This window comes from Micromys minutus (assembly GCF_963924665.1).
Source record: "Micromys minutus genome assembly, chromosome: 19".
Classification (NCBI taxonomy): domain Eukaryota; kingdom Metazoa; phylum Chordata; class Mammalia; order Rodentia; family Muridae; genus Micromys; species Micromys minutus.
In genome coordinates, this window is record NC_137954.1 from 35480141 (window position 1) to 35503653 (window position 23513).

At 46.6% G+C, this 23513-nt stretch overlaps 1 protein-coding gene across 3 annotated transcripts in view; it reads left to right on the plus strand.

The window, feature by feature from the left end:
* DIS3L2 (DIS3 like 3'-5' exoribonuclease 2) overlaps window positions 1-23513 on the plus strand; it is a 311663-nt gene that overhangs the window by 278770 nt on the left and 9380 nt on the right. For all 3 annotated transcript variants that reach the window (XM_080933037.1, XM_080933039.1, XM_080933038.1), the window contains one exon: window positions 3521-3600. In XM_080933037.1, the coding sequence (XP_080789163.1) occupies window positions 3521-3600 (80 nt within the window). The remainder of the gene's footprint in view (window positions 1-3520; window positions 3601-23513) is intronic.

Below are 23513 nucleotides of genomic sequence, written 5' to 3' on the forward strand. Positions count from 1 at the left end.
AGTGCCTATTTCATCTCTCCTTTTTTTACTTTTGGAGCTTGGAGGCAGATTCTGGCATCCCCACAACCCGGCCTTATCTTTTTAGCCTGCCATAATGGCCTTGCCCAAAGCCCTTCTGCAGGCTCACCTTCAGGCTTGCCATTTCTACCTGAGCACCAGGTGTCTTCTCCTCTGACACTTGCTGTGGTTTCCCTTTCTGACCATGTAAATTCCTCATACTCTTACATGCAGCTTGCTGTAGTAGCTCAGCCCTCCTGCCTCCCTGAAGCAGCCTGATACCTAGTCCTCCCTGACCCCATTCCCTTCTTGATAGAGGGGGAAAGCATTTGGGGGTGGTTAAGAAGCTGAATACTACAGTTCTCGGTACAGTGACCAGTAGGATAGGCAGAGACATTCAGCAAAGACCAGCTCTACTAAACCCAGGAGCCAAAAACCCAGAGAAACAGAAAAAATATAAAACAAGACGTGGGGCATGCTAGTCTTTACTCAGAATCAAAGTACCTTGTCACAAGCAATCTAGAAAATGTTCCCACTGAGCTGTTTCCCTCACCACCCTCCCCACTCCCCAACCTTTTGTTCATCTAGTCTTTGTGGTTTCCGTAGTATGCAGTCAAATGTATGATCTGCTTTATCTGCCCATCCCAAACATCCTCAGTTGGTGAGAATTGCTCATGAGCAGCTTCATGGCCACCAGCTCTCCCACATGGACTGAGGGGGGGCTGTCATTGTTCCTTGCTTTCCCCACCATTGCTGGTCTTTGATACAGAGGCAACCAGTTTCATGGTGAAACCTTTCTCTAGCCACAAGTCCATAGCTTTAAATATTGAGGCAGAAGATACAAAAATGTCTAAGAGTGTAGGTTTTTTTGTTTTTGTTTGTTCGTTCATTTTTAATAGATAAAATCAATACACTGCTTCAGCTAGAAAGAAAGAAGTGAGGGCAAAAGGTTGTAGTTGTGACTAAATGTTGTCATTGTCATTGAGCTGCTGCTGTGCAGTGAGTTCTTTTGCTTTGTTTGGGGGATGCTTCTTTTTGACACAGAATCTGCGTAGGTGGCCCAGGATGGCCCTGAACTTTGGTCCTTCTGCCTCAGCATCCCAAGTGCTAGAACCAGATGCATATACAACCACATCTATTTATGTACTAATTATACAAAATAATGAATTTGTGTTGACCTTTCTATACACATGTATTTATACTCTGATGGTCATCCCAGTTGCTGTGCCATGTCCCTACTCCCCTGACCCTTCCAAAATAGAAGCACCTCTACTCTCAAGTCTCTTTCTAGATTCCATGCCTGAGATAGAATGCATGTGTCTGTCTAGGCCCAGCTTATTTCACTTAATATTCACTTCCCTCCAAATGACAAACTTTTATTCTTATTGCTTTTTCCATTTTCCACTGTGCTTACATGTGTGTGGGTATGTGTGGTGGGTGTGTGCATGTGGAGGTTTGAGAATCATCCTTAGTTGCTTTTCCATTTTTTTCTTTGAGGTACAGTCTCCCATCAAACCCAGTGCTCACTGATACAGCAAGTCTTTCAAGCCAACGTGCTCTGGAGATCCCCCTCTCTCATCTCCAGGATTAGAATTACAGGCATTTATGTGGGTTGTAGGGATCCAACTCTGGTCATCATACTAAAGCAAAAAGTGCCTTAACCACTGGACAGTCTCCCAGCTCTCATTCTTTTTTATTGCTGAGTAAAACTCCACTGTGTATATGTACCACATTTTCTGTATCCATTCTTCTCTTGATGGGCATCTAGGCAGGCTCTATAGAACTGCTGTGAAGCCTGCTTTGGTGCAGATGTCTGTGTTATGCTGACCTTAACTCCCTTCAGACAGATGTCTAGGGGTGGTAGAACTGGTCATGGGATGATGCTATTTCTTCATTCTTCCCTCCCTCCCTCTCTCCCTTCCTTCTTTTCTTTTATTGGAGAAGCCTCTATACTGATTTCCATAGTAGCTGAACTAAATTCTTTTTTATTTAACTGAAATAGAGGCCTGGTTAGAGCCAAGGTATACTCTGTAAGAAAAGCATGCCTTTGACTCCAGTGAAGTTCCTGGCTTTGTGTGGTAAAGAAGCATTTGTTTCTAACTTGAATGTTCATCTGGGTCAGTAAGAGGACAGACCATTCCCAAGAGTGTGCTTTGCTCTGAGGGAGAGAAAACTTGTCCAGTATCTAATAGTGCAGATCATTAGCTGTGTTAACAACCCTACAGGAAAAATCATAATAATGTATCCCCCTAACATGGAGTTAATGTAGCTAAATTTCCCCTGGTGATTTAAAAGCCCAGGGAATTTTTAGAGATGGTGATTGGCTCCACATTGGAAATGCTCAAGCTTCCTGAGCCCTGGGTTCCAGCAGGACAGAGAGTAAACCTGCCTGAGCCCTGTGAAACTCTGTATTCACCTGAGGTCTCCTTGCCAGAGTCCTGAAAAAAAAAAAAAAAAAAAAAAAAAAAAACAGGACTCACTATATTCCTGTTTTCATCTTCACTAATGGGGTCTACAAGTTAACATGTTCCTAACCAAATTTTGAACTCCCTTCTCTCCTAGCAGTATAACTGGTTGTTCAAATCAAAACCTTGAACCTCAGTTCTCCTTTCTGTTGCTGTATCTACTTTGAAAACTCACTGCCATTTAGATCACCCAAGCATCCATTTCTCTCCATCTTTTCTTCCTTTCCTCTGGTCCCCATTCCTATTCCCTCAGCCTCAGGAACAGCCCTGTGTAGGCTTCTGTTTCTCTCCTCCTCCTGCAGATGACACAGTAGCCAGCCGGAGGGGTCTTCCCAAGCAGAACTTTGGTGACATCATTCACCCCTTTCTTAGAGAAGATTAGGAGACTTCTTTTGTAGTTAAGGCAAAGGTCAAAGAGTCTAGTATAGCCAAGAGCATTGTGCATACTTTGTGTGGCCTTCCTCCTGCAGTGTCACTGTCCACTGTGATCCTTGTAGCTATTAGACCCAGCTTCTAGCCATCCTTTAGTTCCTGCAGCTCCTGCTAAGGACCCGTGTACATGCTGTGACCAGGACAACTATCTGCTCCTTCACCTGTGACCTGTAGTCACCCCTCCTTCCCACAGCCCTGTTCTGTGTAGGTCAGCTCATTTGCTTTTTCTAGAAACATGGTAAGTTATATTTTGCTCACCATAAAGGTTCCAAGAACTCTCTTCAGTTCAAACTTCTACATATACCTGGATGTTCCTTAGAATAGAGGTTCGCTCTTGTGACAGACAGCAGGCTCCATGAAGATGATTCCTTTGCTGTAGTGCTCCTGTGTCCTCTGCTAGCTCAGAGGCTAGTATAAAACGTGCTTGATGAGTACTAATTACATGGCCAATGCATAAGATGCTCCTGGTGACAGTTCTTGTGGCTGGCAGAGCTCCAGTGATGTATGGCTCTTTCACAGTGAGAGGCTGAAGTTTCCACAGCACATCCACCGGAGGGAGCTGATTGGTTTCATTTCTTCATTCCACTGAGCCAAAACTCACTTGTTTTTCTTTTCTCTTTGTTTAGCTGAAGCTTGCTTTTACTCTGGACCATGAGACTGGATTGCCTCAAGGATGTCATGTCTATGAATACCGAGACAGCAACAAGTAAGCCACTCAGTCAGTTAAAAGCACCACCTACATGCTGAGCAGCTGTGGCAGGCTTTCTGGCTCAGGCTCCCTTTACAGGGGTTGCTCAACCTCTTTCCTATCATGTGAGAAAATATCTGGCATATGTACACAAAATATCTGCCTCCAAAGTCTCTTTTGCCCTTAAATATAATAGAGAGGAACTTATATAGAGGGCTGGGGCAATGGCTCAAAGCATGTACTGTGAAAGTGTGAGGACCTGAGTTTGAACCCCCAGAGCCCCCATAAAACCAACTTCAATAGCATAGTATCCCACAGTGAAATGCAAGGAAGAGAGAAGAGGGTCCTTGAAGTGTAGGCCAAATAGCCCAGTACACAGAAGGCCCCTGTGTCAAACACTGTGGGAGGTGAGAACCAACATGGAAGTTATCCTCTGACTCCACATTTCTTCATGGCACATACTCATGAACATTTACACACATAACTGTGTGTATGTATCACACCTTACATATACATATACAGTCATACACACATGCATGAGAGTTAGTGATGAGTAAGAGGTGTTTTTGGAAACAAACCTTTTTTTTTCAGGCTCCACCCTCCTCCTCATCCCATCCCAGTACTCATACCTTGCCTGTTTATTTGAGTCAGCTGTGACTTTAGCCACCACCACCATTCTTACTGCTTCTGTAGTGATCCTGTGGTTTGTGTAATTGGGAGGTGTACACAGATGCAAAGTGGCATAGCCATGTTAGAAACTGGCCCCTGCATGCTTTTAAAGTACCTTTCTCTTCTTCAGAGACTCTGATTCTATGTGTGTTATTAGTGAGACAGGGACAGTGGTGGTGAGTGAGGCAGGGGACTATGCCTTAATGATGGTGGTGGTGGTGAGAACGATGGTGATAATGGTGGTGGTGCTGATAGCAGCTCACAGGTGGGCACCTTCTCTGCACTAGACTATTAGACTCCTGAGGACCAGCATGAGCCATTCCTACATAACCCTCATCATGTCATCATCATGCACTGCAGAAGCTGAGGCCTAGAGAACTCCGTCAGCTTACTCCAAGGAACTTATATACATAGTCAACCTTAACATATCTACACTGGAAAGACTAAGTGGAAGACAGTTGTTACCACTCTGGGAAACCATCCTCAATAACTAGTAGGCCCAGCCTGGACTTGAAAACATGCATTCTGGTATCATCATATAACTATGAATCTTACCCAGCTGAAGGAATAGGCACCTGCCAGCGGAGCCACCTATTAGCTCCCAGAAGTACAGACCATGTGTTAGTCAAAAACTCCCTCTTCAGATGTGAGTAGAAGATAGGTCAGTGGCCACTTCTACCACACTTGTGAGCACATCTACACTCAGGTTGCCTTCTGGGTGTCATTGCAATGTCTGTGTCTTTAGGCAGATGATGTACTTGCTATTGAACAACACTAATTTCCACGGCATGAACCATGGGGAAGGTCAGCCAGTCATCCTCCAGTGCCTCCATCTCCCATCTTGGATGGTGCTACATCTAGAAGGCATCCCAGTGCTTCTAAAGCCGTTGTGTCAGAAATATCTTGGTTTCTTACTATGCTCAGGTCAGCAGCAGGTTCAATCTGGGATCCTCTGAAGTCAAGGACAAGATGGGAGAACTGAGCAGATTCCTGGGTGGCTGAGCAAGCTTTCTTAGAGAGTAAGCACCTAACCCATAAACAGTGCAGCATACCATTCGGCTTCCCTCTCCTTGCTCCGCACTGTTCTCCATCCCTTGGCCCTCACTCTTGGCCTTATCAGGATGCTCCATTTATTGTTAGTCCTCTACAGAAGCCTTTTGCCTTTCAGCCACCAGCCAGCCTTGCAGGCCTGCACACTGCACCTTCCAGAGCTTCCTAGTGATACAAAGCTATCTTTCCAAGTCATCCTGGTATATTTGAGTTATTGGAACAACTGTACACAGACCCTATCCATGCCAACATACCACTCAGTAGTCGTGGCCTTTCTGTCTACTACTTACCAGGAGACTAGCAGAGCAGCCTTAGGCCTCTATACAAGCCTCATCACAGAGAAGGAATAGAGCATCTGGGTAAGGACTCCCAGGCTGCACTTACTTTTGAGTCAGGTCAACACACATGGGGTAACTGCTAGATGACTCAAGACATGGATGGCATCAGGGGGAGGGCTCCAAGACAGCTGCAGCATCAGAACTGAGCAGCCATTTCTGGGGCTATAGCAGAGCATCCAGTGTACCTTTCCCTGTGTCCCACCCTTAGGAGGGAGAGCAAAGAATTCTGAACCAAGTCCCATGTTTAATTAATTCATCCCTCCATCTGTTTGGTTCTTCTCCTCTTCCTTCCCCCTGAATAAGCAGATGGAATATTTCCCAGCAGCCCCTGACAACATCCAACCAGCATCAGCACTTCCCAGCACTTTTGAAGTGGCACTTCTGTCTGTGCTTAGAGTTAGCCAGTTCTACAGGCTAACTGCAGTGTCACCTAAGAGCATTCCTGACAAGGTGAGCACCTCCTGGCCTCCCGCAAATGCAGATGCTGCCAGATCTTAATAAAGAATGACTTTCTTGTTCCTTGTAAAGCCCCAGGTTAGGAGAAAGAAAAGCTGAATCAACCCAGAGATAGGAAGCGCTTGCAGAGCAGGAGGCAGCACAGACATAGAAGTGCCAGAAGTGACATCATGGGAACAGCTGCAGCTGGAGCATGCATGCGGGAGTCAGCCACTCACAGTGCAGATGTGGGCTTCTGTGACCCTCACAGCAAGTGGAGCTTGGTATCTCTATGACACCAACACCCCTGCTTTCAAGGTTGAGCTCTCCTCACTGCCTACCACACAGAGGGGATACCCTCGGCTCTTCCTGTTCTTGTTGCCTAGCCTGAGACACTAATAGCAGCAACCAGAATATGCTGGGTGCCAAAATACAGTGTTTGATTCCACTTGCCTCCCCTAACAGAAGATGAGAAATCATACATGTTCTCACTTCACAGAAAGGGGAACCTGTGATCTGGGAGATGCCATGCCCAAGGTATCTAAGTATCTAAGAAGCAGAGCATGCAGACAAGCTTCTCCCAGGGTGCTGCTTCCTCTGTGAGGTGCACAGCAGGCATGGGTCTATAGAGAAGTGATGCCAAGTTACCTAGGGATCTGTGACAGGGAAGTCAACAGGACTAGGGTAGCTGCTGCTACATCAGGGTTTACAGTACCTCCATGTATTGCACGTGATACCCTCACAGTTGCTGTCTATATACATGTAATCTGTGCACAAATGACCAAGATATTTATCAGGGGGCTAAGTCAGTATTGTTTCCCAAGATTTACTGGGAGAACCAAGAAAAACAGGGCTAAAGAGAAGAAGCCCTGAAGTTTCTTACCTGAGGTTTTCCATACTGCCAGGCTGGTACTTGGCTATTCAGATACTGTTCCCCTTCTCAAGCCAGAACTGTTTAGAGCAAGCAACATGAAAGGCAGAAAAATGAGCTTATTGTGCTACCCACAGACCTGCCACAGACCCTTCAGTGCATGCATATACATGCAACAGTAGTCTGTGTTCCAGCATGCAGAATGACATAGGCATTGTACTGTTTTCTTTTGTGGTACACACTAGAAAATAAATTTATACAATAAACTCACTTTGTAAAACTTACTTTGAAACTGCTATGTGCGAAGAGAAAAGCTACAGACCCTAAGTATGTAGTTCAATGCCATTGTCTCCTAGTCATTGTTCTGTTGCTGTGCAGAGACACCATGACTAAGGCAACTCTTAAAAAGAAAGCATTTTACTGAGGCTCAGTTATAGTTCAGAAGGTTAGCCCATTATCATAGCAGGAAGCATGGCAGCATGCAGGCAGGCATGGCACAGAAGCAGTAGCTGAGAGCTATCCTTTGATCCATGGATAGAAGAGAGAGGGGGAAGGAAGAAGAGAGAGAGAGGGAGGGAGGGAGGAAGGGAGGGAGGGAGGGAAAGGGAGAAAGATCTCCTGATTCTGGGGCCTGGTGTAGGCTTTTGAAACCTCAAAGTTCATCCTCAGAGACACAGCTAACTCACTAAGCCATCCTCCTGCTTTTTCCAAAAAGGTCATGAGCTGGGGACTAAACATACAAACATATGAGCCTATGGGGCCATTTTTATTTAAACCCCTACTGAAATATTAAAAAATGAACTTGGGTGTGATGCCAAAGCCTGCAGTATAGCACTTAGGAGGCAGAAGCAAGGGAGGGTATCAAAAGCCAGAGCCATCCTGGCTCCATACTGAGTTGGAGACTGTCCTCTTCCAAAAAGACAAAAACAGAAAAAGAAAAGAACACAAACACACTCAGGTTAGGAAATAAGCTATTAGAGCCTCCTAAACACACACATACACCATCCATCCCCCATTCAGAACCTTCCTCACTCCTCCAAATGGAATCATTCAGTAAGTCCTAATTTTTCTCTGCATACTACATTAACGAGAAGCTGTTGTTGTATATGGTTCCCTTGTTTTCATTGCTTCAAAGCTTTCCTTTGAAAAGCTGAAGATACGGGACAGGATAGAGTACTTGCCTGGCATTCACAAGGTCCCAAGTTTACTAACACAGAAATAAAATAAAATATTTTGAGAAACTATGGGAGATTTTTTTTTAGAAAAGACTTTTATTGATTCTTTGAGAATTTCATATGCTATATTTTGATCATACTCATTCCCAGTTCCTTCTCCTAACTCCTCCTAGATCCTTCCTTCCTACTTCCCCCAGTTTCTTGTCATTGTTTCTTCCTCCTCATCCTCCTCTTCCCTTTTCTTCCTTCCCTTCCTCTTCCATCTTCCTCCTCCTCCTCCTCTTCCTTTTCTTAATAATGCATTGACTCTAATTTGTGTTGTTCATACACTTCTAGGTATGAATTGACTTACCAAGAGCTACACCCCTAAATAAAACTGCCTCATTTCTATCTCAGAAGCTCTCAACTGTTCATAGGTCCTCAGCTAAGGATGGAGACTCATAAACTCCTCCCCACTCAATGACAAAATGTTGCCTAGGCTTGATCTTGTGCAGGTCTGATGCAGGTAACAAGTCTGCTGTAAGACCATGGGTACAGCATCCTGTCATATGCAAAAGATGCTTTTTTACCCGGGTTCTCCCTGACCTCTAGCTCTTTTTGAGATAGTACCTGAGCTTTGGAGATGGGTGTGATATGGATGCCCCACTTGTGGTTGGGCACTCCAGCATCACCGTCACTGCACACAAAATAGTTCTCTGATGAGCTCTAAAAGCTACACTAACTTATGGGTAGAAAGACAAATTAGAGGGCAGTTAGGCTGTGTCCTTTTAGCAATATATTAACAGTAGCTCTGCCTCTAGGTTCTGTGAGCTCCCCAATCGAGTTCTTGGCTAGATTTACAGTACCAGACAAGTGTTGCCTCCTATGGAGTGGGCTTAAGTTCAGTAAGTGACTGGCTATCTCATAACATCTGCAGCACTACTGTACCCATAGGCATAGCTTACCACCTTGCTCATGATTGCAGCTCACAGAGCCCACAGCTGAGTAATACTACTGAAGACTCCTCCCACAGCAGCCCGCAAAGTATCTTTCAGTACAATGAAGGTTAAATAGCAAGGAGGAAGTATCTTAGTACCAGCTTGATTTCTCCGTGTCCTCTGACAAGTGTTTGTGGTATCTTAAGCTATAGAGTCTTATCATTAAGTTCTGGTAGGCAACCAAACTATGAAAGGCTTTTGGAGCTTGGTATACTGTAGTGCCAGCATTTAAGAGGTGGATGCAAGAGGAGGAGCAAGAGTTTAAGGTTGTCCTTGGTTACATAGTGAAATTGAAGCCATCTTGAGCTACTCAGACCCTTCTCTCAAAAAAAAAAAAAAAAAAAAAAAAAAAAACTGATTATCTACTCTGCATTAATCTAATCATTTTGATTGTTTCTGCAGATCGTTTTTACAGATAAATCTGCTTATATGTGCTTTTGTGTGCACATGCATATAATTCTGTTTGAGTGTAGACTTAGGAATAAAACCATTCATCCTATATAATTGCACTTAGCACATGGTCTTTTCTGCTTGATTTCCTGTTTTCTTTTCTCCTCGGTGTGTTTTTCTGCCTATTCAGGATGTGCATCCTTTGTTGACTGTATGTATTGCACATATCAGCCTAGAGTTAGGCAGTAACGACTAGAGAATGGGAACAAAGCCTGAGGCACTGCAGTTCTTTACATGGAGGAATAGAACCTCCATGTTAACAGCACCACTTTCTGGTTCCTGGTCTCTGGCCAGCTAGGGAATTCCTAAAGCTTCAGTTCATTGGTTGTCACTTTGGTCCAAGGCTATGACTTAAGGAAGTGCGATTCTAGAATCAGTGACCAGGGTTCTCCAACTTTGGGATAGCCACAGATAGAATCATCAATAAACTGTTCTCTATTTTTTTTTCTTACCAAAAGTGTCTTTTGGGGACCTAACTGTACAGATGACCCTCCAGCCCTATCTGTGATTATGTAGACACTCATTTCCTGTGTGGTGTCACTGCACTTAAACCCATACCCCTTGGGGAACCGATAAGAAGAGTTGAATTCTGGGTCCTACTTACCATTACAAGAGATAGTAAAGAAATTCTTGATTAATATAGCACATGAACATGCTAAAGAAACCTGTGATTCTTCAGTTAAGCAGGGATTCAGAGAGATCTGTAAGGCCCCCAGAGCCCAGAGCATTTAATGTATTTTGATTCTGTGATTTTGAATACTGAAGGTGCAACCCCCAAGATATCAAAGGTACCCTAAAGGAGAGCTACTAACCCACCACACCAGTATGTCTGACATTTGTTCCTTTCTCCAGTGGGCCCTTCCTCCAAATTCTCTATAGCCCTCTCATCTGCTCCATCCCTTCTTTCTCTGATATTCATTGCCAAGATGGTCAAGGATCTCAAACTAGAAGGAATCCTCCATGCCTGCTTGTGTACAACCCTAGAGGGATGCATGTATCTCTCCGTGGCTTCCTGGATGACCACAAGGCTCAGGTCTTTTAAGCTATTCTGTCTCCTGTTGTATGGTGCCAGGAGGTGTCCATAATAACCAAGGTCTGTGTTCTTGGCCAGGTGCTCAGACTGCAGGAAAGATCCACAGCACTTTGTAGTCTCAGCTGCCCTGTTTACAAGTTCATGAGTCCTAAGCAAGATGCACAGAATCTTTCTCCAACCACTGAAACAGACATGAAGAGCATAGAGACCCAAACCTAGCAGTCCCTAGAGACTGTGGAGAGAGCCAGCCATAGCCCTGAGAACTTTCTCAGTTTTTCCCACACTCCTCTTTGTAACTCAAATAACTACCTAAAGATGACCCAAGAGATTTTCCCACTGGGCAGAACTTCACAGTACCAAGAACTGGTACAACAAAATATTCCACACCTTTCACAAAGACCTTATTAAAAGTATGCTCTTGGTTAACACAGAGTGGCATTAAATGACTAGAGTTAAATTGCCTTTGCTTAACTCCCTCTCCTTAACTCCTTAACTAAGGGACAATTGCAGTTCTTCAGGGAGTCTCTTGGACTACAGCAATCCAGTGTAACCTGGAGCCCTCAGTCATTTCCTTTCCAGATGCTTTGTAGCACATGGTGACATGCTCTTACCACAATGGAGTAGGAGTTAATGGTCATCAGCATTTTTACTGTCTCTGAATCTATACTGGTCACAGCTATACTGATCTCTCAATTTCCTGGCCTGACCAAGTTGCTTCCTTTGCCTTCTCTGAGTACCTGTGCAGGCACACATCTCTGGTCACCTATGCAGGCATACCTCTGTAACCCAGAAGCACTCCAGAACCAACTTCTATAAGCACATAGTCATCCAGAAGCTTTCAAACCCAAGGCGATTTGTTCCTCTCTAAAACTTCAAGACATTCTAGAAGAGGCTGTGATCATTGAGCCTGTACCCCATTGAATGAACAGGCCACACATTGCTGTCCAATAGACAGTGAGCCACAGCCTCTCTCTACCAGGATGCTGAACCAGACGCTAGACACATTCAGAAAGCGAGAGTGGCAAGTGTGTCTCCTCTAATCACCTTCCCCAGGCACCAGAGGCCTGTGACACTCACAGGTTAGTCCTCCAGGAAGCAGGCCACAGGACTTGAGGTTGGGTCTGAGCCTGGAGAAAGGTGCCCATGGCCATCACCTCCAGCAGCTACTTGGCAGGTAACCAGAGCATGCTTGGCTCACTCAGCTCTTGGCTGTGCTCTCCATAGGGAAGTGTTTCTAATCTGTCTTTACTGCTACTTCCATGCACTCTGAGGCATTGTGGCTTTTTCTTGGTGGTTGGGCAGGAAGCCTCTTGAGCCTGAAGGAATTGCCGTGCTTGGTGACAGACAAAGGCTATTGATGGCTATAAATCACTTAGCTGCTGCCTGGCTTATTTAAAGGGAAGAGGACATGTTAACTGTTCTGAGGGTAGGTCTTCCTGTGGTGGGTACCCAACTGGAAAGGGATCTCATAGAGTGACTCAAGCTGTGCCCACTGAGTTAAGTGAAAGGAAATGCTCCACTTAGGCATGCCTTTGCAAAGCCAACCAGCAAAGCCTGACTGAGGTACAAAACACAGATCATTGACTTGTGGCCCCACCTCACTGGACATCCTCAAGTGACCCACCTTAAACACTGCTGGGCCAGGCTCCAAGGTGAGCAAGCCAGAGGATGACTAGCTGGGGTGGGCACCTCATTTGAGGGGGGCAAATATGACTTAGCCCTAGATGTGGAGACTGTGCTCTCACCACCATATCTCTAAAGGCTGTCTAGAGCTCTCTGGTTCTGTAATCAGGCCTCCCTCTGGGTGGAGGGCCTTCACTCACCTGCCAGGGCTTTTGTCTTAAAAGCTGTAACATCTCCATCTGTTCCTTCTTGTTCCCTATTTCTTCACACAAGACACCATGGCTGCCTTCTCCTGGGTGTTTGACCTTAGCTGTGGTGCTTACACAGATGTGTAACATTTGAGCTGTTTAGAATGATAGGAATACAATTGTTCTGTAGACTCTTATTTTTGCTGGGAGGGGGGTCATAATCTTTGAAGCATCAAAACCTTGTCCTTTAATGTATATATCCTCTTAATGGCATCAGCTAGACATAGCTGAGGTTTATCCAGAATATTTATGTTATGTAAAGAGTATCTGGGTGTGTGTGTTCTGTTGTGTTATACTGTTTTTACAATGTAGAGATTGAACCTAAAAGTTCATACATACCAGGAAAATGCTCCATGAGCTGCATTCTTAGCTATTTTTAATTCCTTTCTAAATGTCTAACGCCTTTCTAAATTTTCCAAGCTGGCCTGGCTGTCCTTGCCTTTGGGATCCTCCTGTCTTAGCCTCCAAGTAAGATTACATGACTGTAGTGCCATGCCCAGCTGAAAGTGCTTTCTGCGGAGTCTACTGCACTCTGCACAAACATTGTCCCCTATAGTGAGTGACCACAGAGTCTCAGGATTTTCCCTTGTCCTTACTGAAGCCCTTGTGTATCTTTCTCTCTGCCCCAGTGACTATCAGAGCAGTTGTCACCTTACCTAGCTGTGAACACTAAGCCTTATGGGGGCATAGAATTCTTAGGAAGATGAGGCAAATGTTAGAATTCTCCCAGGTGAGAGGAGGTTTTGAGTCTAAGCCAAGACCGTAGGTGCTCCACACAGCAAAGTGCCTGTTCCATGCAGACACATGACATGTTTCCCAGAGCTGCCTTTGAGACACACCTCCTAGTTCTGCACCATTCCACATCTGCCAAATAAGCCAAACTGACTGAACTACTATATGCATTTTCCCATCCCATCCCATCAGGAAGTGCCTCCTTCCCTGGAGCCTGGTAGAGATGCCCACCATTTTAAGCTAAACGGATGTCCTCTATCCTTCAGTATAACTAGATTAGTCAGGTGGTCACCATGTTTTGTGTAAGGAATGCCATTCATCACTTTTCTGCTCATGAAACAGAATGCCCTTTTCACTCCCTCTGACTTTTCTCAGTGAATTTTCCAGTGCTGATGTCATCAAACTTGACTCCAATTGTTAATATAACCCTCAGTCTCAGAACTACCAGTCCCCTGCTGAGTACTGCAAGAGGCGGGTTCTTGCCTCTGCCTGTGCAACTCAGTGGAATGTGAATGCTTTTGACTGTGAGGTGGAGAATGCGTATTAAAGGGCTTTGCTGGATTGTCTTTAGATTCTGGTTCCCAGTGCTTAGAGCAGACCTGGGACTCAGCCAGGGACTGCTGAGAAGAAACGAATTTGTAGCACTAATGATGTTCTGATAGAAGGCGATCTGACTCCATGTGCCCAAAAGCAAGAACAGTCCCTTCAGCACAGCTAGCACACTGGAGATGCTCAGCAGACACCAGGTGAATACCTCTCCATGCAAGCATGAATTACTTTCCCCTTGTGTTCTTAGCCTTAACATGTCTCTGTTTCTTCTAAATCACCAGACTCCTGTCTCCTCCATTTACTCTAGGTGGCTTTCATAATGTAGGTTAAGAATTCCTGATCTGAAATCTAAACCAAATATCTTATGAACTTCAAGTTTTAGATTTTCGAGCATTTCAAATTTTATATTTTTGTATTCAGAGTCTATGCAAATATTCACAAATCTGAAAATGAAATCTGAAGCACTTCTGGTCTCAGCACTTCAGACAAGAGATTGACAGCCTGTATGCTAATCATATTTTTGGAATACTTAGCAATGTCTTAGCCCCTAAGATAAGAACTTAGGAACCGTCTGCTTCTCCCTGGAATAATCTAAGATTCTATGAGCCCTGAGGGGTTTGAGCACCATTCCTGTACCCACTAAGTTACCAAGACCAGAAAAATGCTATTGCCATTGGACTCTTGGAGGTAAAGCTACCATCCCCGTGAGGATGCCCACTCCACAGTGCCACACCTGCCACCATAATTCTTGCAGTACCCTTTTGTTCAGGTGGGCCTACCATGGGAGCCTAGGCAGTGTTGTTCAGACCCCCCAGTAGAGCAATCCACAGCTAGGGAGATGCAGAATTCATCACAGAGAACCTAAATGCAGATTATGTTACATACCAGACAGTTCTGTCTCCACTGCTAAACCTAGAAAAATGGCTCTACAAATGGCCCAGATTGCAAGAGGAACCCTAGGAAATTCTACCATGCACCTCACAAATTAGAAGAATAGTCATTGTGTGTATTGTAATTCCAGTGTAAACTTCGTTCCTTTGCTTGCCAAACTAGAGCCAAGCACTGTGCAGTGCATGGAAATAAGAAAGGCCCAGAGAACCCACTGAGGGAGACAGACATGTAAAACAATATCCATGACAAGTACCTGAGAGGGAGCATGCTGGGAGAAATGTCCTTGGGCTCAGTCAGCTCACGGTCAGGTGAGCAGTGTGGTGGGAACACTGGGGAGGAACAGCACAGGACACCAGGAAGTAGCAAATGGCAGGAAGAAGGGCCAGGAACAAGGTATAGAGCCTAAGAATTCCCATCACTCGGGACCTGGAGTACCTTTCCTCCTAAATATGCTGCCACCTTCCAAAACGGTGTCATCAGCAAGGGACCAGGCCTTCAACTCATGAATCTATGGGCGCATTTCGTGTTCACACCATACAGGGTAACAAAGGAATTAGGACCCAGGCTCCCAGAGACACCCAGCCTCGGAAGGAAAGTACATGTACTGCTTCTCTCAGCTGGGGCCTCATTTGGTGGGTAAGTGCACTCTGAGCAGGTGGCAGGTAGGAGCCAGTATTTTAACATGGAGAGGACAAGGCAGGTGCCTTGGTTCTGCCAGGTGGAGAGGGTAAACCGCTTGTGCAAGTGTGCCTGGTGCAATCTAGGCCCATGTCAGGGAAGCCCAGAACTCACTGGATGGGAACACGTCCATCTAAAGCATTCTGAACCCAGTTCATAAAACCATGGGTCAATATTTTTAAAGTCACATAACTGATGAGCTCTGCCAGACTCAACAGACCGCATCCCAGTGGGTGATAAGACAAGTGTGAGCGCAGAGGAAACGGCCCGGGTGGGAAGAGGCTTTTCTTAATCTGCTGGGTTTCGTGTTTATAGTAGAGCAGCTGCCCTTGGACAAGAGTATTCATTTATCAGGTCACCCGCAAAGGAGGCTTACTTACCATGCTCACTCTGTTTGGGTTTAAGTAATAACTGTCTACAGACAAGTAAAAATTTGATCAGGGCAAGTTCAGTAGGTCCCATCAGGCCTGCAGAAGCCGTCTCAGGTTCTGACTGCCAAGTTCGTGTGCTGTTGTCCAGCAGGAATAAGCAGAGAGAAAGCTGTGGAAACACTAGTCTAGAAGACCCTAGCCTAGCACCAAAGAGCTCTATTTTCACCCTTTAAAAATATGTATTGTCTTTCACTCGGTATTCCTATAAAACAACAGCAAATTATAATTCTAGTGTGGCTCATTTGACCCCTGGACATTTCATCAGCATCCAGCTGGTCTCTGGAATTTCCAAAACTATTCAGGCCTAGCTTCCTAAATCTTCCTTCCCAAGGTTTGGGGTCTGCAGAGGAAACTGGGCAGAGGAAGGGGACGAGCCAAGTCACTTGGGTTAGCCCTCATCGAGTCCCTTATCAATCAGCAAAAAGAAGGAAGTCAGTGCCCAGCTAAGCACTGTGAGTACGGCTGTAGAGGAGGCTGCAAAGGGCGCTCTGTGAGTCCTCACTTCCAGCAGAGATTTTGTCAGGGCCTGGCAAACTCTGTCACCTCTTGAATCCTGTACTAAGATACCCAGAGGCACCTTCTCACTCCTGCTAGCTTCTTGTGGGTTCAGTGACACAGATCCAGGCCCAGGCTGTACCTAGAGGCATGTGTGTCACCTGGAGAAGTATTGATCTTACTCTATTGCCTTGAGGTGAAAACAGCATGTGCAGAACTATAAGGTGCTGGTCTTTGTAAACAAAGCAAATAATCTTGGATGAAAATTATTAAAACATGCAAGTGCACACTGATAATACCAGCACTCAGGAGACTTAAAAATTGCCATAGACTTGAAGCTAACCTTGTCTATGTAGTATAGCAACTTCCAGGCAACCTGGGCTACATGGTTAAGACTACCACCATCATCACCATCATGATGAATTATATATTAGTTATATATTATTATAATAATAATATTTAAAAGTATTTAGTGGCTGTTACTATGTCCTAGATACTGTTCAAGGCACTAGAAAATAAGGCTGTCTGAGCCACCCAGGTTAGTGACATTGGCCAGATGTGACTGGCCCAAAAGAATTGAGGGGTGGGAAGAGCAGGAAAAAAGTCACAAGTGACAGGTGGGGCCCCCAAGCTGGACTGATATAGACAGAGCAGCTGAGTGAGCAAACCTACACGGGCACCACTGAGAGCTGATCCGACCATGGCTTGTCCATGGACTGATAGGGTTGAAACAAAGCAACAATGCATGTAGAGGCTGCACTCCAACCTAGGTTGTATCTGGTTCCAGGATGCCTCTCACCTATGCCTTGGTCTTGTGGGGAAAAACTTAGGGCTGGCGGCTCCCTAGTGGTGTCCCAAGTGCTGCTCTTTCTAGTAAGTTTATTTTAAACTCTGCCCTCAAGCATGGTTGGGCTATGGCTTACTCAGATATAACCTTAAATGTCAGCAAAGCCATAGAGAGGATGAAAGAGAAGCCCTTTTACCCTCCAAAGACTGAAGCTTGTGGATATGGCCCTGGGCAGTTCACTCAGTGGCTTGACAACTTAGGCAGCTCTGACTATGTCCCTATGCCAGAATGCAGTCTGCCTGCTATTCCGTCTGTTCTGGTCTTCCCCAGAGCCTCAGACCAGCAGACAGAAATCAGGCCATGCTTGGTTCTGGCTGGATCCATTGCAGGTGCAGTGTGCATCGTGGGAAGGGGAATGAGACAGAGCAAGCAGCTTGATGTACTCATCCCAGGGCTCCCTCCACTACTATCTCTTCCTAGAGATGCACTCAGGTTCCTCCCACAGCCTCTGTAGGCCTGGTCTTTATTGCCCAGACAGAGAGCACCTACATTCAGAAGGGGCACTCAGTTACTTCCAGTGTGTCCTCCTGATTGGTTGGAACCAAACAATGCTGGGACACAGGCCATCCCTCAGACCCACAAGAGCATCCTCACCATGCAAATCCAGCTGTGCTCTGCCTCCGGCTTGGGGTGGGCTGCCTGGGTAAGCTGATACATAAACCTGCTTGGTAAAGGGGAAGAAAAGGTAACATTCAATATGAAGAAAGAGTTTGAGGGTGTAGGCCACGTAAGGGTTGGAGTTCTTTAGGGAGCAGAAGCCTTACAAGCATTTGGATTTCATGTGCCATCCCAGAGCAGGGTTCTCCAAAGGGAGTATCTTGTACCTCCTTCCCACTTAGCACAGCCACCCCAACTCCAGAAAGTCTGGTGAAGCTAAAGCTGCAAGACTTGGTGGTGCCCCACCCACATCCAGGCACTGCCACAGTCTGGCCCTAGTCATCTTCTGTAGCCTCTGAGACTCAGTTTCCCTCTGTGCACATTAAGACCTACAGTTTCTTCCTTGGAAAGGACTCATTGGGCTGGATGACAAAGCACACAGAGAGCTTGGCTGTGCTCTCTTTTCCTTCCCACCATTAGTGGCCTCACCACTCCAGGGTGGCCTTGGAGAATGGGGCCCACCCCACCCCCAGCAGCCCAAGCAAGAACACTTTCTTGGAGGTGAGCAAAGTACACTTTCAATAAAGCAGAGCAGCCTGAGCTCCCAGAAGAAGTACCTGGCTCCTCCTCTCATCTCTCTAGCTGTCTCTTGTAGTTGTGTGTATATGAGAGAATCTGTGTGTTCTAAAGCACCCTTCTCCCTTGAACATATTAACACCCAAATTCTAGCTTTAAAACCAAAGTGGATCTCTCCCAAAGTCAGAGATGACACAGTTGGTTCCCTAAGCTTGTCCAAGCTCTGTTCTTGGTACAGGTCTACAGGGTCAGCCTCCTCTATTTGGGTGTAAGAGGGAGCCCTGGCCTTGGCTAGGAGTTTGAGCAGGGCCAAAAAGCTGTTGCAGGCAGGCAGTGGCTCCCTGAGGTGATGTGCTTCTGTGTGCCTTGGCCACACCTCTTCTAACCAGTAGTTCCAGCTTCAGTGGAACTAGAGAAAGGCGTGTGTGTCAACATCATAAAAGAGCCAGCAAGGCCCAATTACCCTTCACTGCAAGGCCACACGGCACACCGCCTGGTTCTGCTTATGGGCCAGAGCTGTTGCCCACGTGCAGGCCTGCCCCGTGCCTCTGTGTGCAGAGCTAAGCTTTGGGAAGAGCAAGGCTTTGTGGCTAGCTTTATGCTGACAAAGGGCTTTCAGTGCTGTCAAAGGACTGGGAGCAATCCCTTCCCCCTCCCTACCACAGCCACTGGGCCTCCCTTTGGCAGGGCCAGAGGGCTGCACTTGGACGCCTAGCCTCTGGAGACTTCCATTTGAACTAGAAAAACATGGCTCAAACATGCTTCACTACAGCAGGGCTTTGCCTGCTGAACCTATAGAAAGGCCTGGAGTAGATTCAGCCCCACAGACTAGAAAACCTGGCTCTGGCCTCACCCACAAGACCTGTTATGTCTGGCTCCAGAGGCCTGCTCCTCTGGGGTTTTCCATGCCTGTGAACTAGGCCCCATTCATTTCCCTGTGGTTTCATGGGAACGTCCAAAATGTTGAGCAGGTTGCAGGGAGCCCAGGAGGAAAGGGGTCAGTGAAAGGCCCTAGCTGTGACGTGGGGTGGCCCTGTGGTCAGACCATGGTGGACACCTTGTCAGTCTGCTGCTGCCTCTCCTCCCCAGGCAACCCTCCCTTGCCCTGAAGCTTGGCCTGCAGCAGCACCCCCTTCCCCACCCCCAGGCCTCCACTTTCCAGCTCCCTAGCCACCAGCTCCACCCTGGCCTGGCCTCAGAGGGAACTGCAACAAGATCTCTAAAGTTTCCCACCCCCAGCATCCCTTAATTTAGTACTGATCAGACCACTGACTTCCCATCACGCCCCATTCCCTTGCAGTTTTCCACCACACTACACTCAATTTGGGGCCGCTGAGAGAGCAGCGGGTCTCCTGTGAAGGTGGCTACTGTCATCCCACCTTGGGCTGCCCAGCTATAGAGCAGAGTCATGCTCCACCACACAGCTCCTGTGAGAGCCCAGCAGCTGCCTTCACAGCTACTGAGGAGCCCAAGGGCTCCTTAGCCAACAGTGAGGATGTGCCCATGTGGGGGAAATTTGGTTTTCAGAAGAAATGAATTTGAAACTAGCTGGGAGCAATTCTTATCAAATTTCCATGTTAGCAGTTTTCACCAAGAGCTAATTGAACAATCTCTGTGAGTGGCCTAATTCCATTAGCATGAGATTCCCACAAAGTTGACAAGTGCCCTGGTGGCTGAGGGCAGAGAGACTTCTGTCTCACACTTGGTTTTGGTCTTTGAAAATGGATGCAGTTTCAGGTTTCAGCAACAGACAGACAGATGCTCAGCTCTGGCCCTGTAGGCTTCAGTCTCAGCAACTCAGCTCCAGATCACTTCTGAGGCCACTTTGCAAGTATCTGAGTGTGAAAAGGCTGGGATGGATGAGTTTCTCTTCTGGGTTAGCAGGTAAAATGGATCTGAGGGTCGAATGTCCCATAAGCCTCACGCCCCTTGCCAGGCAGGATTGAGAGGCCAGGTGCAGAGGAGTAGAAAATATGAAGGCAAAGTCTGAGGAGGGTGAGTGTGGACAGGGCCTCCCTCAGCACCACATCCCCACCTGAGGCGAGACCCAAAGTTAGTGGCAGTATCCCACTGTCCTATCAAGAAACTGAGTTCTAGGGGCAAAAATAGCAGCTGTCCTGGGACCTGTTCCTGTCCTCAGGCCACGTTGAAGTAGCAGTTCCTAGTGGGTACAGTAATTATTCTTCTCTTCACTGCCCAAAGGACTTGACAGTTCCAGGGACAGTGCTCTGGGGTTACCATCTGCCCTTTGACATTGTGCTTGATGAGGAGCCCAGGAAATGTAGAATCTAGCTTCTTTGTTCCTGACTAGCTATAAGACTAAGGGTCCTCTCTTCCTGACAGCTGCAGCATGGTGTCAGAGATGAGTGCTGTGACCTCTAGGGTACATATAAAGGAACAGCATTAGCTGCTATGAACCAACCTTCCTACAGGAAGCATGGTCAGGACCTACAAGGTCCTTCCTCTGCACTGACTTGGGAACTCAACCCATTCTATAGTGAGACATAAGACAGTGACTCTTTCTTTTCCCTCCTCTTGGCCTGCTGGATGGCTTCCTGCAGGCTCTCTTATAGTGTGAACCCCTGCCTCCTACAATACCTTAAGTTTGTCTGAAAATAATAACAAGGCCCCTGGCTGCCTTCCTCTGCCACTGAGTCTCACCCAAACGGAACAGAGCATTGCCTGCACTTGACCTATCATCCATTCCCTGGTTTTTTAAACATATTCCCAGCCCTACCACACTGGTAGCTTGCCTCTACTTGCCAGCCCCGGGGGCCCTTTCCTCTGCCTCTGCATCACTTTACCAGGGGCAGCCTGCTGCGCTCCTCTGTGTCCCTCTACCCTGTTCTACCACCTCTACCCTCTGCTCTGGCCTCTGGAGAGCCAGTGCACATGCCTTGCTCACCTATTCAAGATCTATGCTGCTCCCTTATTGCCTCATCCCTCATCCTAACTGGCCCTGCTCTGTCCCCCAGCCCCAACTATTCCCACATGTTTATTTGAAACATCTTCTTTGCTCAGTAGCCTTCCAGCTCCCAAGTGGAGTCTGTACCCTCAATTCCTGTCTTTCCACCTGGAGCTTTGTATTTCATTCCTGGTTTCTGACATCCTTGAAATGAATCCTGCTTGTGAGTGTACCCCCATGTGGGAACATCTTAGGGAAGGATTTAGGCATTCTGATTGCCTCTGAGGCCACTGGCCCTAAGAGCACAGACTGATGCTTAGAGGTATAGGACTTGGAGCAGATTACTTCCCTATTCGCACATTAAGCTCCTCCTACCCAGAAAGATAAGAGTATTGTAGGGCCATAGGAGAAGTGGTACCCAGGGTGGAGTGAGTCCATAGCTAGAAAAGATGAGTAAGAAATCTAACAAAGGGACAGCTAGCTCTAAAGACTGAAGCCTACCAGCTTGCTATTGTAAGTAACTCTGCTGCTATGTATTAAGGAAGTAGTACTCAGTAGATGGGTTAGGGCCTTTAACAAAAAGATCAGGTGACTTGTTGACCCCAAATTATCAACTTGCCTGGCACCCGGGAACTAAACAGAAAGGGCAATAGTGATAGGGGGCCAGTAGTCCTACCTCCTGAACTGGAGCCTGATGCCATTGCTCCCAAGAGTCCTTCACTCTGTACAGGTTGCTGACCATCCACTCTGGACTAGCATATGTACCACTTAGGGATGGAGGTGAGATACAGCCTAGGACCAAGAGGCTATTGCAGTCATGAAGGCCAGGTGCAATGATGGGGACCAAGATGATGCTAAGAGAGAGTTCCTCATGCTATCTTCCAGACTGAGTGATAGCCAAAGAAAGGACATGAGAGAAGAACAGCCCTAACACACTTGAACTCTGGGCTGTGGGAATAGTAATATGAAAGGACAGAAGCCAAAAGGGCCTCAGAACTTCAGTAGGGCCAGAGTAGGATGGAGCAGGGAAGAAGAATGACACAGTCCAAACATACCACATAATTTTACCAGGTAGAGGAACCAATGTTTTTAAAGGTTTCTGCTGGAAGGGACTTGACCCTGTTTGGTGTGAAGGCAACAGAGCAACAGGCGATGACAACCTGGACAACAGTGATGACAGTGTGGTAGGATAGCAAGAGAAGCTTTTGGAAATCTACCCCAGATCCTATCATTGGACCATTTGAGCAACCCTTGCATATCCTGTTGCTCTTAAAAAAAAAAAAAAAAAAGTAATAGCAGGACAGGTTCCCAGACAAGAGGAGGACTAGCTAGGCCTGGATAGACACACTATCTGTGGTACTTACTTAAGGCCAGGAACTTAATCACTGATTTCTGCTTGGTTGGCATGCCTGCCTTCCTCAGAGGCTTCTCACCTAATCATTGTCTGATCCTTGTCAGGAGGCTGAGGCAGGAGGATCATAAGTTTCAAGCCAGAAATACCCTACATAGAGAAATATATAGTCTCATAAATTATGTAGATAGTAAATAATAAACATATTTAGGATACAAGTAAATAAACATGGCCAGTCTGGGTCCTCAGATGGTGGGGTGCTGTGTCCAGCAGCTCCCTCTCATACATTGTGTTGAGCATACTCAATTCCTAAGTAAAGAACATCTATAATGATAATAAATTGGCAGCTCATATACATTTGTATCTGAACCTTTCCCTGTAAGTGGTGTTAGTACAGTTCTGAGCAGAAGCTGCCTTTCCTATGATATGGAATGTGCATCTCTGGTGTGTACTTATATATAGATTGATTGTTGCTTGCTAGACATGAAACCCTGGCTCAGCCGTTCCCTGAGATGAGAAGCTGAAAACCTGCCCCCTCTCTCCCCAGGCCTTGCAGGGAGAGAGGAAGGGACTGCTTCAAGAGAGGGCTTCGAAGCTTTCACCTTGATGTCCTGGCTGACAGCTTCCTGTCACCGCACAGTCCCACCCAGGACCTCCAGAGTTGTGGGGCCCCAATGGCTCAGGAATCCATATGCTCAGCAGATGCCAGGCCTGGGACTGAGGCCACATCTCTGAGGGCTTGGCTTGTTGTTCTGGAAGGTGATGCTGGCTGTCAGCCATTCCTGAGCCCCTATTTAGAGCAGTTGTCAGGCAGTTGCTGGGCTCCAGTTAGCTCCCCATCCCCAGCAGGGCTGAGTGATCTCATGCCTATGCGATGTTGTCACTGGGGAGGAGGTGCCCTAAGATCGAAGGCAGGTGCCCAGACTAGAAGGAGAGTCTAAGCCATGGCGACCCAGACAGCCCTCAGCCACTTTCCCAATCTGATTCTTTAATATTCTCTAGCCTGATTA